The 17,222-nt window shown below is 44.5% G+C and overlaps 2 protein-coding genes and 1 long non-coding RNA gene across 4 annotated transcripts in view; 1 reads left to right on the top strand and 2 right to left on the bottom strand.

Annotated features, from left to right (window-relative positions):
• Positions 1–17,222, bottom strand: part of LOC143277491 (uncharacterized) — a 534,532-nt gene that overhangs the window by 337,219 nt on the left and 180,091 nt on the right. The window lies entirely within an intron of this gene.
• LOC143277494 (uncharacterized) overlaps positions 1–17,222 on the bottom strand; it is a 297,802-nt gene that overhangs the window by 129,663 nt on the left and 150,917 nt on the right. The gene's annotated exons all lie outside the window — the stretch shown is intronic.
• Positions 1–17,222, top strand: part of LOC143277422 (uncharacterized) — a 91,148-nt gene that overhangs the window by 57,134 nt on the left and 16,792 nt on the right. The window contains exons 14-18 of the mRNA XM_076582225.1: positions 589–629; positions 6,263–6,319; positions 12,202–12,264; positions 14,557–14,856; positions 16,660–16,704. Of these exons, the coding sequence (XP_076438340.1) occupies positions 589–629; positions 6,263–6,319; positions 12,202–12,264; positions 14,557–14,856; positions 16,660–16,704 (506 nt within the window). The remainder of the gene's footprint in view (positions 1–588; positions 630–6,262; positions 6,320–12,201; positions 12,265–14,556; positions 14,857–16,659; positions 16,705–17,222) is intronic.

The raw sequence follows: 17,222 nt of genomic DNA, 5'->3' as shown, positions 1-17,222 counted from the left end.
TGTTGTGATGTACTGGCACCTGACTGCTGACTGCTGTCTGTTGTGATGTACTGGCACCTGACTGCTGTCTGTTGTGATGTACTGGCACCTGACTGCTGTCTGCTGTCTGTTGTGATGTACTGGGAACTGTCTGTTGTCTGTTGTGATGTACTGGCACCTGACTGCTGTCTGTTGTGATGTACTGGGACCTGACTGCTGTCTGCTGTCTGTTGTGATGTACTGACTGCTGTCTGCTGTCTGTTGTGATGTACTGGCACCTGACTGCTGTCTGTTGTGATGTACTGGCACCTGACTGCTGTCTGTTGTGATGTACTGGGACCTGACTGCTGTCTGTTGTGATGTACTGGGACCTGACTGCTGTCTGTTGTGATGTACTGGCACCTGACTGCTGTGATGTACTGGCACCTGACTGCTGTCTGCTGTCTGTTGTGATGTACTGGGACCTGACTGCTGTCTGTTGTGAAGTGGTATCAGTGAACCAGTCTCTCAGACCCAAGTGGTTTCACCTGAGAAAGAAAGAAATGAAATAACTGTGAAGGTTGTGAACTGCATGCGTATGAATTAATTCTTCTGCCTTTTGTGTCTCAGACAACAGCCCGGACAAAGGCAAGACAGAAACTCAGAAGCAGGTAAATTGGTTTTATTCGTTCTCTCTGCCCTGCTTTTTGTCTCTTCTGCCTTCCACTCTGCCCCCCCCTCCTTCTCTCACTCTGTCACTCTGTCTCTCTCTCTCTCTCTCTCTCTCTCTCTCTCTTCTGTTTCTCTCCCTACCTCTGTCCATCCCAGTTTCACCACCACCCCGCCCCCTCTTTCTCTCACTGTATTTATGTTGTGTTGAAAAGAAAGTCTACAGAACACCTTCTGCCCTTCATTGTAATGGTAGAAGTAACTGAGTGTCCAATCTCTGTTATAAACTATATATATATAGGTATGGCTTTGGTTATCAGGGAACCAAGGCATGGAAACTGTTAAAACAACTGTGTTAATCTTTAAGCAAATATTATTTAATTGTCATGTGCAAGATCTAGATTCTGTACTTGTGTCAGAGGAAATATTTAAGCTGTGTTCTTCATTTAGACAAATGCATGAGATCCCGAAATATCTACATCTAATTAAGAATCCTATTTTAAGAAAAAAAATAAACTAGTATCACACTGGGGGTATCCCATCTGAATCCTCACCAATTAAGATATTCCAAGAAACAAAAAGATAGAAATTATCCATTTTGCCGTGATGAGGCAAGATTCGAACCCGGGACCTCAGATTAAAAGTCCAATGCTTCAGTCATTTGGCTATTGCACCCGGTTTTTTTCTGTGTTTTGTTTTTTGTAATATTTTAAAATTTTCAGCAGATGTGGTGTGTGTATGTGGATCAGTCCATGTGCTTTGATACCTCCTGGAAATTGAAAACTATGAACACAAACTGTATGTCTGGTCATGAGGGACCTGCCCAGTATCTCACAAACAAGAGTCCCGGTGAAGTTCTTCAGAAAGCAGCAGTCAAGTCACAGCTCGCTTTGTTCACATTGTCCAAGGATCGCCATGTTCTGGCGTGCATGATGGGGGGCGGGGGGAGGGGCTGGGAGGGATGTCTAAGTATCAGTTTATTTTGTATTGTGTGGCTCTTTTGTCACAACAGAATCTCTGTGTGGAATTTGGGCCGCTCTCCCTAGGGAGAGCGTATCGCTACAGTGAGAGTGCCACCCTTTCTTTCTTTCGTTCTGCCTGCGAGTGTTTTTGTTTTCCTATCAAAGTGGATTTTTCTACAGACCTTTAGTTGCCATGGGTTCATTTACGTGTACTTATACAGTATATGTGTGCTGCACACGACACCTTGGTTTATCGTCTCATCCCAATGACCAGACGCTTGGTTTGATTTTCTAGTCAAACTTGGGTGAATGGGTGAGACCAGGATTCGAACCCAGACCCTCATGGACACCACCCTTTTCTGCTGTGCATGGTTGGGGAATGTCTAAGAGTCCATTTTTAAGCAGATTTGCTGTCACTGTACTTGGGGGGTGTCGAGAAACATTGGCTGAGGACACTGCCCCAAGACATGCCCGTGTGGGTGGGTGGAGGGAGGTTGGGGGGGACAGTGCTTGTACGTGGAACAACAACAACAATACCACACCACCACCACCACCACCACCAAAGGTTTATGAAGAAAATGAAAGGCTGACAACTTAAAATGAAGATGGTGTCTTATAGAAAGGAAAGAAAGAAGCTGCTTGGACATAAACTCTTGGAGGTAAATAAAAAAAGGTTAAAGGGCTGATACTCTTTGACGGCCATTGGGACAGCAAAGTCATATCCACTGTGTCTAGGGCTCAGCATAGAAGGGCGGGGCCAATCCTGTCCTTCCGCAGTTTTAACTTTGCCCAGCAGACGTCAGCTACCCTTATAACACCTGGGTGGAGTGAGGAATACTGGAGTGAAGTGCCCTTTTTCAAGGACACAGCACCATGCCGAAAGGGGGGCCTCGAACCCAGAGCACTGGAGGACACTGGATAGAAGTCCCCCGCCTGATTCAGGCATGGTGATGGTGCCTCTGCTGTCATGATATTCCTGGTGCTGTGTACAGTCATGATATTCCTGGTGCTGTGTACAGTGTACAGTCATGATATTCCTGGTGCTGTGTACAGTGAGGATATTCCTGGTGCTGTGTACAGTCATGATATTCCTGGTGCTGTGTACAGTGTACAGTCATGATATTCCTGGTGCTGTGTACAGTCATGATATTCCTGGTGCTGTGTACAGTGTACAGTCATGATGTTCCTGGTGCTGTGTACAGTGTACAGTCATGATATTCCTGGTGCTGTGTACAGTGTACAGTCATGATATTCCTGGTGCTGTGTACAGTGTACAGTCATGATGTTCCTGGTGCTGTGTACAGTGTACAGTCATGATGTTCCTGGTGCTGTGTACAGTGTACAGTCATGATATTCCTGGTGCTGTGTACAGTGTACAGTCATGATATTCCTGGTGCTGTGTACAGTGTACAGTCATGATGTTCCTGGTGCTGCGTACAATGTACAGTCATGCGTACAATGTACAGTCATGATATTCCTGGTGCTGCGTACAATGTACAGTCATGATATTCCTGGTGCTGTGTACAATGTACAGTCATGATGTTCCCGGTGCTGTGTACAGTGTACAGTCATGATATTCCTGGTGCTGTGTACAGTGTACAGTCATGATGTTCCTGGTGCTGTGTACAGTCATGATGTTCCTGGTGCTGTGTACAGTGTACAGTCATGATGTTCCTGGTGCTGTGTACAGTGTACAGTCATGATGTTCCTGGTGCTGTGTACAGTGTACAGTCATGATATTCCTGGTGCTGTGTACAGTGTACAGTCATGATGTTCCTGGTGCTGTGTACAGTGTACAGTCATGATATTCCTGGTGCTGTGTACAGTGTACAGTCATGATATTCCTGGTGCTGTGTACAGTGTACAGTCATGATGTTCCTGGTGCTGTGTACAGTCATGATATTCCTGGTGCTGTGTACAGTGTACAGTCATGATATTCCTGGTGCTGTGTACAGTGTACAGTCATGATATTCCTGGTGCTGTGTACAGTGTACAGTCATGGTATTCCTGGTGCTGTGTACAGTGTACAGTCATGATGTTCCTGGTGCTGTGTACAGTGTACAGTCATGATATTCCTGGTGCTGTGTACAGTCATGATATTCCTGGTGCTGTGTACAGTGTACAGTCATGGTGTTCCTGGTGCTGTGTACAGTGTACAGTCATGATGTTCCTGGTGCTGTGTACAGTGTACATTGAAGATATTCGTGGTGCTGTGTACAGTGATGATATTCCTGGTGCTGTGTACAGTGTACAGTCATGATATTCCTGGTGCTGTGTACAGTGTACAGTCATGGTGTTCCTGGTGCTGTGTACAGTGTACAGTCATGATATTCCTGGTGCTGTGTACAGTGTACAGTCATGATATTCCTGGTGCTGTGTACAGTCATGATATTCCTGGTGCTGTGTACAGTGTACAGTCATGATGTTCCTGGTGCTGTGTACAGTGTACAGTCAGGATATTCCTTGTACTGTGTACTTATGGTCTGTTGAAGAAGAAATAAATGTGACAGTCAGTTGAAGAGATGTACTTTATGGTCTGTTGAAGAAGAGAGATACACATGACGGTCTGTTGAAGAAGAGAGATACACATGATGGTCTGTTGAAGAAGAGAGATACACATGATGGTCTGTTGAAGAAGAGAGATACACATGATGGTCTGTTGAAGTTACACATGATGGTCTGTTGAAGAAGAGAGATACACATGATGGTCTGTTGAAGAAGAGATACATATGATGGTCTGTTGAAGAAGACAGATGCACATGACGGTTGGTTGAAGAAGAGAGGTACACATGATGGTCTGTTGAAAAAGAGATACATATGACGGTCTGTTGAAGAAGAGAGATTCACATGACGGTCTGTTGAAGTTACACATGACAGTCTGTTGAAGAAGAGAGATACATATAATGGTCTGTTGAAGAAGAGAGATTCACGTAATGGTCTGTTGAAGAGATTCACGTAACGGTCTATTGAAGAAGAGCGATACACATGACACTCTGTTGAAGATGCACATGATGGTCTGATGAAGAAGAGATACACATGACGGAATATTGAAGTGGACGGATGGGTCACACTGATGATGATATGGTTCACTACAAACAGCCAAACCTTCAGCTGCACAGACTCCGCTCAGTAAAGCTTGTATCACTAAATGACATGCAACAAAACAACGAGGTGGGAGAGCTGGAAAAGAATAAAGTCTGCTTAAACCCTTGATTTATTAATAATTTGTTTCTCCGTTTATTTGTTATTTGGTTCTTGTACGTAACTAAGAGCGTTCCGAATGATATTTTTTTTCCTTCTTTGCAAAGAAGGGTCTTTCCTTTCAAAACGTGTGCAGTGCAATCAAAATTTCATTACGAGCAGACAAATGTACATGTATGTGTACATACATACATTCATATGTGCATACATTACTTACAGACAAAAGGACAAACAGGCAGACAGACAGCATGCATGCATACACATAAGCACATATAAAACTTCCTTGTTGTTCAGGCTTACGGGGCAAAGATCAAGCTTTGTAAGAATGGCCACATTGAGGTTCCATTGAAACTAAAGGATAGAGCCAGGGTTTTAGCTCGAGTCAGCTTGGGACGGGAAATCTGAACATGTCTTTTGTTCACTTTGGCGTGGAGCCCAGTGAACAGGGCAGGGCTTTGTCGGGGCGCAGACAGGTTTGAATGGATGAGACTGCAATTGTAATTCAAGCTGACAGCGCTTAGTTTTAAAAAAAAAAAAAAAAAAAAAAAAAAAAAAATATATATATATATCATATGGAAAATTACATATGCTTATTTTATACTTTTTTTCTCCTTTTTTTTGTTTTAGATACATGGTTAATTGACATAAATACATAATATATATGAACAGGAAAAGATGAAACAGATTTTTTTTTTAAATATTAAAAAAAAAATCTGTTCCCCCTTTCTTATAAATGATTTTTTCAGTTGTCTGTGATATAACAAAATCTGATGTGTGTATGAGTGTACGTGCGTGCATGTGCGTGTGTGTGTGTGTGTGTGTGTGTGTGTGTGTGCGCTGTTTTCCATGACCCAAAGATTGCAGTGATGGCCTCGTGGAAATGTGTCCGTCTTGGAAGCAAGAGAATCTGAGCGCATAGGTTCAAATCCCACACTCCCCAGAACTTTCTCCCTGTCCACTAAACCTTGAGAGGTGGTCTTGATGCTAGTCATTTGGATGAGACGGTAAACCGAGGTCCCATGTACATGATGCACTTCGAGCATGTTAAAGAAGCCACGGCAACAAAAGGGTTGTTCCTGGCAAAAATCTTTAAAAAAAAAAAAAAAAAAAAAAAAATCCACTTTGATAGAAAGCGATTGCAAATCAACTTGCATACAGAAAAAAGGGGTAGCATTCTTACTGTAGCAACACAACACAACACAACAATACACAACACAACACAACACAACACAACAACACACAACACACAGCAATGCACAATACAAGGCAATACCAAACAAGGCAATACATTACAATACGATTTAATACAATACAAGAAGAACAACAAATGAACAGAAAGGTCTGACCACATCATGGAGTTTGGATAAACATCAAGACTGATCCACTCCAATGACTGCTAAGTGGTTAGATTCACTGATGTGTGAGACTAAGGGGCGCACAGTACAGGAAAAAAACGTTGTCTTCTGTTCCAGAACCCGACATGATTGTAAACTCACTCTATGGAACTAGCCCTCCTGTGGACAATGGAGGTAAGTATCAGTGTGTGTGTGTGTGTCATTGGTCTGCTTATATACTCAACAGGGAAAGAATGGCTTTGAGAAAGAATGTTCCCGTATTTTCTGCCTCCCTCCCTACCTCTCTTTCAGTCACTGTATATTACATAATCTCTCTCTCTCTCTCTGTCTCTTTCTCAAGTACCAAAGTGCCGCTTATCCCATGGTAGTTTGGTTTACTTTGATTATGTTTTTCCTTTCTGTTCCATTTTATTTGTTTTGCACCATTTTTGTTCTGGTTTGTACCTACTATGTCATTTGAGCTTTACAGCTAATGACATTAAACATTTCAGTGTTCAGTGTCTTCTCTCTCTCTCTCTCTCTCTCTCTCTCTCTCTCTCTCTCTCTCTCTCTCTCCAGTCAAGCATGTCAGGTCTTTAGTCTTGTTTTGTCCAGCAAGTGGGTGTGTTGTCTGTCTGTCTGTGTGTTTTTCCTCCACTACACCAGTCACAGATTGACATAAATTTACAGCTGGGCCAACAGCAGAGTGAGAGCTATATTATCAGTGGTTTCTCCATTGCAATGAGAGGACAGGGGGGAGGACAGGGGGGGTGGGGAGGACAGGGAGGGTGGGGGGTGGGGAGGACAGGGGGGGTGGGGTGGGGGGGGTGGGGAGGACAGGGGGGGTGGGGGGGGTGGGGAGGACTGGGGGGGTGGGGGGAGGACAGGGTGGGGGAGTGGGGGGGTGGGGAGGACAGGGGCGGGTGGGGAGGACAGGCGGGCGCGGTGGGGGGGTGGCGGAGGACAGGGGGGGTGGGGAGGACAGGGGAGGACAGGGGGTGTGGGGGGGTGGGGAGGACAGGGGGGTGGGGGGTGGTGGGGAGGACAGGGGGGGTGGGGAGGACAGGGGGGAGGGGGGGGGTGGGGGGTTATTGGCTGGACAGAAGCAAAAGGAGTGGGTGGTACCTCTGCCTGAATTACACATCTTGGTCTTGAAGTTCTTGAAACCATCATGTTTCTGCAGTTTTTTGTGTGTGTTGGGTTTTTTAATTTTGTTTTTTTCTGTGTAACAAGAATTCTAATGGTATTTTCTACTTAAAACACGGTTCTGATTGAGTTATTGGATTATTCGTTGTTGTTTTTTTTCTTTTTCTTTTTTTTTTTTTCTTTTTTTTATAGGTTTCATTTACATTAATGTGTGGCTGGGTTTTTTTTTTATGTTCTCTTAAGCTGTCTTTGATTAGCGTTTTAAATCAGTTATTTGCATAGTTGTGTACGCTTGCCTTAGTGTTCCCTAAGAAGTGTGTTTCTTCTTGTATTTTACAAGCCTACATTCGGACTTGTGCTTCAAGGTGAGTACACTGCAGGATTCCTTGTGAACCATTTCTGTTCAGTTGCATCTTTCATTCAGTCGTAGCTCCACTGAAGTGGTGGCCTAGTGGTGGCCTGTCTGCCTTGGAAGCCAGAGAATCTGAGCGCACAGGATCGAATCCCACACTGACCAGAAGTCCCTCCCCCCCCCCACCCCCTTCGCACTAGACCTTGAGTGGTGGGCTGGGCGCTAGACATTCAGATGAGACGATAAACCAAGGTCCCATTTTTAGCATGCTTTTAGTGCATGTAAAAAAAAAGAAAAAAAACCCCCAAAAACAACAAAATGGCAACAAATGTGCTGTCCCTACAAACTGTTGTAGAAAAATTTGATTAGATTGAAAAACAAGTACATTTGCAGGCAGAAAAAAAAAAGCGAAATAAATGGGTGGTGCTTTTGCACAGTAGTGAATCGCTCTCCCTGGGGATAGCAGCCTGAATTTCACATAGAGAAACCTGTTCCGACAAAGAATAATACACTGCAGTGCAATGCAATACAATACAATACAATACAATACAGTACAATAGAGAAACTTGTTCCAACAAACAGTAAAACAAAACAATACAATAGAGAAACCTGTTTTGACACAGAGTAATACAATACAATACAATACAATACAATATAATACAATACAATAGAGAAACCTGTTCCGACAAAGAGTAATACAATACAATACAATGCAATACAATAGAGAAATCTGTTTCGACAAAGAGTAATACAATACAATACAATACAGAAACCTGTTCTGACAAAGAGTAGTACAATACAGTACAACACAGTACAATACAATACAATACAACACAGAAATCTGTTCCGACAAAGAATAGTACAATACAATACAACACAGTACAACATAGAAACCTGTTCTGACAAGAGAACTGTACAAGACAAGACAACTCAGTACAATACAATACAATACAATACAACAGAGAAACCTGTTCTGACAAAGAATAGTACAATACAATACAACACAGTACAATACAATACAACACAGTACAACAGAGAAACCTGTTCTGACAAAGAATAGTACAATACAATACAACACAGTACAATACAATACAACACAGTACAACAGAGAAATCTGTTCCTGACAAAGAATAGTACAATACAATACAACACAGTACAATACAATACAACACAGTACAACAGAGAAATCTGTTCGACAAAGAATAGTACAATACAATACAACACAGTACAATACAATACAACACAGTACAACAGAGAAACCTGTTCTGACAAAGAATAGTACAATACAATACAACACAGTACAATACAATACAACACAGTACAACAGAGAAACCTGTTCTGACAAAGAATAGTACAATACAATACAACACAGTACAATACAATACAACACAGTACAACAGAGAAACCTGTTCTGACAAAGAATAGTACAATACAATACAACACAGTACAACAGAGAAACCTGTTCTGACAAAGAATAGTACAATACAATACAACACAGTACAACAGAGAAACCTGTTCTGACAAAGAATAGTACAATACAACACAGTACAACAGAGAAACATGTTCAGACAAAGAGTACATGTAGTACAATACAATACAATACATTTCACAGAGCCCCCCCCCACCCCCCCCACCCCATTGATCTCATTCACAGGCCTGACTCAGAACAGCATCTGCTCAGATATTTTGCTCTGAAGAGGATAGATTATAATGATAATGATAACAACAATAATGATAATAAAAATAATAGTAATGATATTTATTTGATTCATACATCGCCTTTCCATGTATGGTTGAGACACTCTCTCTCTCCTTCCTTTCTTCTTTCTCACTTCTCCCCCACTCCCCCCCCCCTCTCTCTCTCTCATTCTCTCTCTCTTTCTCACTCTCTCTCTTTCTCTCTCTCTCTTTCTTCCTATCTCTGTCTTCTCAGTCCAAAGATCCTGTGTGTTTCTCATATTGAAGCGGACAGGCGTTTCGTTCGTTTATTTATAGTCTGTTCATCTAAGATGATGATATTAGACTGAAAATAAATTATACTATTATTATTATTTGGATTATTACCATTTCTATCATAATGATGATTGACTTTAGAAATCGACATTTCTGTATATTCGAATGAAAATGGGGGCAGTTGAGGTTGGAGGAGGGGGGGAAGGGGGGAGTGGGGGGGGGGGAGGGGACTAAGAAAGGAAGAGAGAGAGAACAGAATGTGGAAAAGATAAAGTACAGAATCTAAAATGGAGAGGGTGAGTGCCAGTGATTGGAGAAAGAAGAAAAAAAACCAACAACCCATAATACTGGAAGAAGCGGACAGGCATCATTAACAAAGTACCAAGATCCATTCTGTATGACAAACAGTTCATGACTCAGGTCACCTCAAAGACTGACTGCTGCAATCCTCCTTCCCCTCACCGGCACCCCCTCCAACACTCTCTCTTTATCCCCTCTTTCTCTTTCCTTTCCTTTCCTTTCCTTTCCGTTTACCACCTCCCCATTCCGTACTTTCCACTCCGCCCTCATCCGTTCCCTGTGCATGGACAGAATAGAAATATCACACAGCCACAAAGACACGCACACACATAGACACACACATACATAGACACACACACACACACACACACATACATAGGCACACACACACACAGACATAGACACACACACACACACAGAGACATAGACACACACACACAGACATAGACACACACACACACACAGACACACACACACATAGACACACACACACACACACACACATACATAGACACACACACACACAGACATAGACACACACACACACACACAGACATAGACACACACACACAGACATAGACACACACACACACACACAGACACACACACACACACAGACACACACACACATAGACACACACACACACACACACATAGACACACACACACAGACATAGACACACACACACAGACATAGACACACACACACATACATAGACACACACACACACACACATAGACACACACACACACACACATACACACACACACACACACATAGACACACACACACACACAGACACACACACACAGGCATACATACACACACACACACACACACACACACATAGACACACACACACACACACACACACACACATTGCCTCATGCGTAGGACAGTCCAATGGGCCAAACACAGCAGCCAGCCTTCCTGTGGTGTATTGTAAGTGGTGTGTGTTGCATGCTGTACCTCGGTGACGGATGTCAGGAAAGAGAACGGACACTGTGATGGTGGGGAGGCAGTGGTGGAGGATATCCGTGTTGATGGGGGGGCACCACTGTTTGTCACACACACACCACACACACACACACACACACACACACACACACACACACACACAGACCGGCATGCACACACACACACACACACACACACACACACACACACACACAGACACACACAGACACACACACACACACACATACACACACACACACACACAGACACACACAGACACACACACACACACACACATAGACACACACACACACAGACACACACACACACACACACACACACACACAGACACCACACACACACACACACACACACACACACACACACACACACACACACACACACACACACAGACACACACACACACACACACACACCCTGTATTTCCTGTCATGAAGAAACTGTCTGATTTGAGTGGGGTGACAAGATTTGCTGCTGGCGTTTTTTCACTTCCTGTTTGTGCATTTGTGTCTGGCCTGTCTGTGGCATTTGCCGCTGATGTTTGTCACTTCTTGGGTTAAATTTTGTTGTGGGTCTGTTTGACTCTGAATTCCCTGTCTGTCATTTGAGTTTGTTTTGTACCCATGTGAAGATTAGCGCATGCTTTGGAGTGCTGACCCTCTTGTGTCTCACAAGCACGCTGGCACTTGCGCATGCACACATAACCGCACATTTGGAAACATGAATGCATGCATGCACATACACATTTGTCAATGGATAAACCAGATACGGGTCTATGGAACAGTGGCTCAAATCCAGAAAGAATGTTTTCTTTAATTCTGGGTAATGCACAGCTGGAATATAAAACATCAGTCTTGGAATGAATGTATACATTATTTACAAACAAAAGCAAAAAAAGGAGTTAAAATGTTCTGAAGATTATTAGTGTAAACAGCCATGGAGACGAGATTCAATCACACTGATTAATATTTGTAAATCTCTACTAAGATCAAAGATCACATGTGTGGCACAAGAGATATTTTTAGGGCGCCAAAATATTTGTTGAAGAAAATTCAGAGTGCAGAGCTCAAAGCATTAAACTAGCGTTAGGTTTTCCAGTTCATACTTCGTCTACCCACACTTGTTGTGAATCGCAAATCTTATCCTTAGATGACCAGAGTTTTGATAAGAAGTACAATTACGTGTGCTGAAAGACGTGTGTGTTTGTGTGTGTGGGGGTTTGTGTGTGTGTGTGTGTGGGGGGGGGGGTTGTGTGTGTGTGTGTGTGTGTGTGTGTGTGTGTGCATGTATGCATGAACATACGGATATATGACAGTGTTTTTGATTGACTGTTTATTTATTTTGCAGACGACGATGACGAAGATGAAACGATGATAATCAACACATTGTACCAGTCTTCCGCTGATGTCGGTAAGGAGATGCCCACTCATTTACACATACACACGTGTACATGTTTACACATGCACACATTCCATGATATATCAATGTTTGTGCGTATATGTTGTGTGCAGTTACACATTTTAGAATCTCTATGTGTGTGCGCGCGCGTGTGTGTATGCTTCACATGAGTGAATAAGAGAGAGAGAGAGAAGTGGGCTGTAAGGGGGTGTGAAGGGGGTGTATGGTTACGTTCATTAAGAGTGAATGTCCAGCAGCATGTTGTCAGCTTTCCTGCAGTTTTGACCGGGGGTGTGAAGGAAGGGACAGTTTCCATCTGTTGTCGATGTGTGTGTGTGTGTGTCCCTAGTGCACTGTTAGTTTGGCCATAGAGAAAAAGATATGACAGGTAGGGGGCAGTGGGGTGGAGAAGTGGGGGGTGTTACTTTTTTTTTTTTTTTTTTTTTTTTTAAGTCAGGGGGGTGATTTTCCCTGTTCTGTACATCTGACACTCATCTCCTCCCATATAATTTTCCCCCTTCCTCCACGGACAAAGTTATGGTGCGCTCGGGACACACACACACACACACACAGAATCACACAGAGCAGAAACTGGGTCAAGACACAGGTTCCCTTGGTTCACACCCCATTCTAAACTTCAGGAAGCTGACAGCACGCTGCAAGGGAAGTACCAGCCCACTAGCCATCACCCCCATAAAATCACATCCCCCACCCCTCCACTCCCAACCTACTTGCCATTCACCCCCATAAAATCACATCCCCACCCCTCCACTCCCACCCTACTAGCCATTCACCCCCATAAAATCACATCCCCACCCCTCCACTCCCACCCTACTAGCCATTCACCCCCATAAAATCACATCCCCACCCCTCCACTCCCAACCTACTAGCCATTCACCCCCATAAAACCACACCCCCCACCCCTCCACTCCCAACCTACTAGCCATTCACCCCTATAAAATCACACACCCCACCCCTCCACTCCCACCCTACTAGCCATTCACCCCCATAAAATCACACCCCCACCCCTCCACTCCCACCCTACTAGCCATTCACCCCCATAAAATCACACCCCCACCCCTCCACTCCCAACCTACAGCCATCACCCCTATAAAACCACACCCCCCACCCCTCCACTCCCACCCTACTAGCCATTCACCCCTATAAAACCACGCCCCCCACCCCTCCACTCACAACCTACTAGCCATTCACCCCTATAAAACCACACACCCCACCCCTCCACTCCCAACCTACTAGCCATTCACCCCCATAAAATCACATCCCCACCCCTCCACTCCCAACCTACTAGCCATTCACCCCCATAAGATCACACACCCCACCCCTCCACTCCCACCCTACTAGCCATTCACCCCTATAAAATCACACCCCCACCCCTCCACTCCCACCCTATTAGCCATTCACCCCCATAAAATCACACCCCCAACCCTCCACTCCCACCCTATTAGCCATTTCACCCCCATAAAATCACACCCCCAACCCTCCACTCCCACCCTATTAGCCATTCACCCCCATAAAATCACATCCCCCACCCCTCCACTCCCACCCTACTAGCCATTCACCCCCATAAAATCACATCCCCCACCCCTCCACTCCCAACCTACTAGCCTTTCACCCCCATAAGATCCCCACGCCCCCCACCCCTCTGCTCCTAGTGATTTTTTAAAAGTCACTTCTTTTTTTCTTTTTTTTCTTGCTTTTTTGTACCTTTTCTGCCTTTCTTTTCCCTTGAACTAATTTGAAGATCTTTTTGAGTCTTGAAAAAAAAGCCCCCTAATAACATGCAGTGCTATTTTTGCTGCATAATCTGTGTGGACACTGTGAAAGGAAATGTCCAACTTGCCTTTGAAAATAGAATTGTCTTTGCAAAAATCAAGAGAACAGCAACAAAACCCCAGCAAATTTAGGCATGCACACACACATGCACTCACACACTCACACATGCACACACAAACGCATGCATGTGCACATGCTCACACACTGCATCATATAGCACATATGCACAGTTCTGTTGTCTTCCAAACACCAGGGTCACACCCTCCACTCAAACACACACAATCGCAAAGTCCATAAACTTAAGTGTGCACATGCATGCCCTCATACACACACACACACACACATTCATATGAATCCCACAAGCAAATACAGCACATACATACACGTTGCACAGCTGCACTCTCACCCAGGCCCCATAATCCACACATTCACATGGTGTACAGCGGTGAAAGCAGCATGATGAAAAAGTGAAAAACTAACAACAGCACTCTCACGGTGTTTCCACCACAGTTCCAACAGCGCGCCCTCAGCCACAAACGAGCGCTTATGAAATTGTGGAGCACAGCGGAGGGGTGCCTGTCGTGATGCCAACACCTGCCGCAGGCCCGGGAGGCGTCGTGTACTCTGATGTCGCCAGGAACTGGAACCAGGGGCCAGCTCCGGCAGCGGCGACAGGTGAAGACGGCAATGCGTACGCACTGGTTGACAGGACCCGGCAGCAGAGTGCAGCAGGTGCCAGTGGGAGGGCAGCAGCCAAGCCGGAAGTGAAACCCAAGCCCAGGCAGAGACCGCAGGCTGCAGAGAACGCTGGTATGCAAAAATACAATCATCCCCCGTCTTTGCTGTTTGTTCAGTGCCAAACAGAAATACAAGCTGACAGGAGTTTTCCCCCTAAGGCAACTAAGTTGTTCTCCTGATTCTTTGCATGTCCACAAATACCCAAGGCAAAAGCCTCTCCCTTCCTGGCAGTTGTGGCAGAAGTGTGTCAGGCAGTCTGGAGGTCCTTGCCATGGTTTCCACGGCAGCTGGGAATTTCTCCTGGAGGGTGTGCTTCCTTCACACTCTCTGGCCACATCTGGATGTTGTTGGTTGTTGTTTTTGACTCACTTGTGTACACAAAGTGAGTCCATGTTATAACCTGATGTAATGTCCCAAATCGTCCCCTCCTCCTCTAGGTCCCCCGGGGAGCTTGTCATTGTCCCAAATTGCCCCCAGTGTTCTGGGACGTCCCATGCTGGTTTGGTCCCCCCACCCCACCCCCCGCACCCCTCCCCCCAGTGTATCTGTGGTGTGATGGCTGTCAGATTCAGTGTGTCTTCATTCTGATGGCCAGTGTTACTGTGGTGTGATGGCTGTCAGATTCAGTGTGTCTTCATTCTGATGGCCAGTGTTACTGTGGTGTGATGGCTGTCAGATTCAGTGTGTCTTCATTCTGATGGCCAGTGTTACTGTGGTGTGATGGCTGTCAGATTCAGTGTGTCTTCATTCTGATGACCAGTGTTACTGTGGTGTGATGGCTGTCAGATTCAGTGTGTCTTCATTCTGATGACCAGTGTTACTGTGGTGTGATGGCTGTCAGATTCAGTGTGTCTTCATTCTGATGGCCAGTGTTACTGTGGTGTGATGGCTGTCAGATTCAGTGTGTCTTCATTCTGATGGCCAGTGTTACTGTGGTGTCCTGGCTGTCAGATTCAGTGTGTCTTCATTCTGATGGCCAGTGTTACTGTGGTGTGATGGCTGTCAGATTCAGTGTGTCTTCATTCTGATGGCCAGTGTTACTGTGGTGTGATGGCTGTCAGATTCAGTGTGTCTTCATTCTGATGGCCAGTGTTACTGTGGTGTGATGGCTGTCAGATTCAGTGTGTCTTCATTCTGATGGCCAGTGTTTCTGAGGTGTCCCTGTGTATGGCTGTCAGATTCAGTGAAGGAAATGTGATGGACAAACTGGTAGGGCAGCAAAAAAAAAAAAAAAAAAAAAAAAAAAAAAAAAAAAAGACCAAACAACAACAACAACAACAACAAAAAACAACAACTTGATAAATGACCGAACTGGCGTTTTGTGTATGGAATGCTAACAGTGTGTGAAGAAACACCACATCCTGGCCACAGAAGTCAACAGTTCCAGAACTAAAACCAGAAGATATGGACATGTTGGCGGGATGTCCGTCCTTGAGCAGAGAGATTGGGTTGCACCTGCCACCCCTAGTCACATCAGACAGACAGCTTGAGATGGACCTTCAGTCTGTGCTGTTCAGGGTGCGAAAATACGTCTGAAAGCACCGGGTTTGTCCAGTGTGGTTATTGCGTATATCGGGGCCCAGAAATGTTGAGCAGTTCTGTTTTGATTTATTGGTGCTGAAAAGTCATGATAAAGACTTTGAAAGTTTGATAGACCGGTGTTGTAATCATAGAATTATGTGTGCACTGTGTATGGGTAACTCTGTGGATGACCAGGATCGGGGGGTCACACCCCCTGAGGAAGTGCAGTTAATCGCTTGGGGGGGTTTGGGGGGGGGGGGGGGGGGGGATTGGCTGGGGTCAATCATAAAGAAAAGCTGTTTCACGAATGGTTTTCTTGTTCTCAGCATTGTTGTTTTTTTCCTTTCCTCACAGGTGGCCGTGTGCCTCAGCCACCAAACACAACGGACGATCCTTCCAGTAAGTGTCACAGTCCTGATTCATTCAGATTGCAATAGTTGTAGACCTGTGCAGTATTTCATCTGTGTATTTTTAGTGAATGTTTTGTAGATTGATAAATGATTCAGACATAGGTGATTGAGTTGAATTAAGCTTCAGGTCCAAGATTATTGCATTCAAAGTGAATAGTGATAAGCCATTGAATCAGACTGTCATGGATGAAATATATGTGTTTAGTTAGTAATATATTTTGTCTTGAGTTGTATACAGAGTAGGTCTTTGAAATTATTACATTTTGGTGTGTGTGTGTGTCTGTGTCTGTGTGGTTTGGTAAACTTTTACTCTGACATTTTATCTGCAGCTTCAAATTATAATTTGGTGTGTGTGTGTGTGTGTGTGTATGTGCGTGCGCGCGCGTGCACGTGTGTGTGTGTGCACGCAGTTTGGTAAACTTTTACACTGGCATTTTATCTGCAGCTTCAAATGCTTTGAGAAATAAAAATTGGTAGAATATTTTATATATATATATATATATATAT

The sequence above is a fragment of the Babylonia areolata genome, chromosome 34 (assembly GCF_041734735.1).
Source record: "Babylonia areolata isolate BAREFJ2019XMU chromosome 34, ASM4173473v1, whole genome shotgun sequence".
In the NCBI taxonomy this organism is placed as follows: Eukaryota; Metazoa; Mollusca; class Gastropoda; order Neogastropoda; family Buccinidae; genus Babylonia; species Babylonia areolata.
Note: the sequence above shows the minus strand (reverse complement) of the source record. Positions and strands in the feature narration are given on the sequence as shown.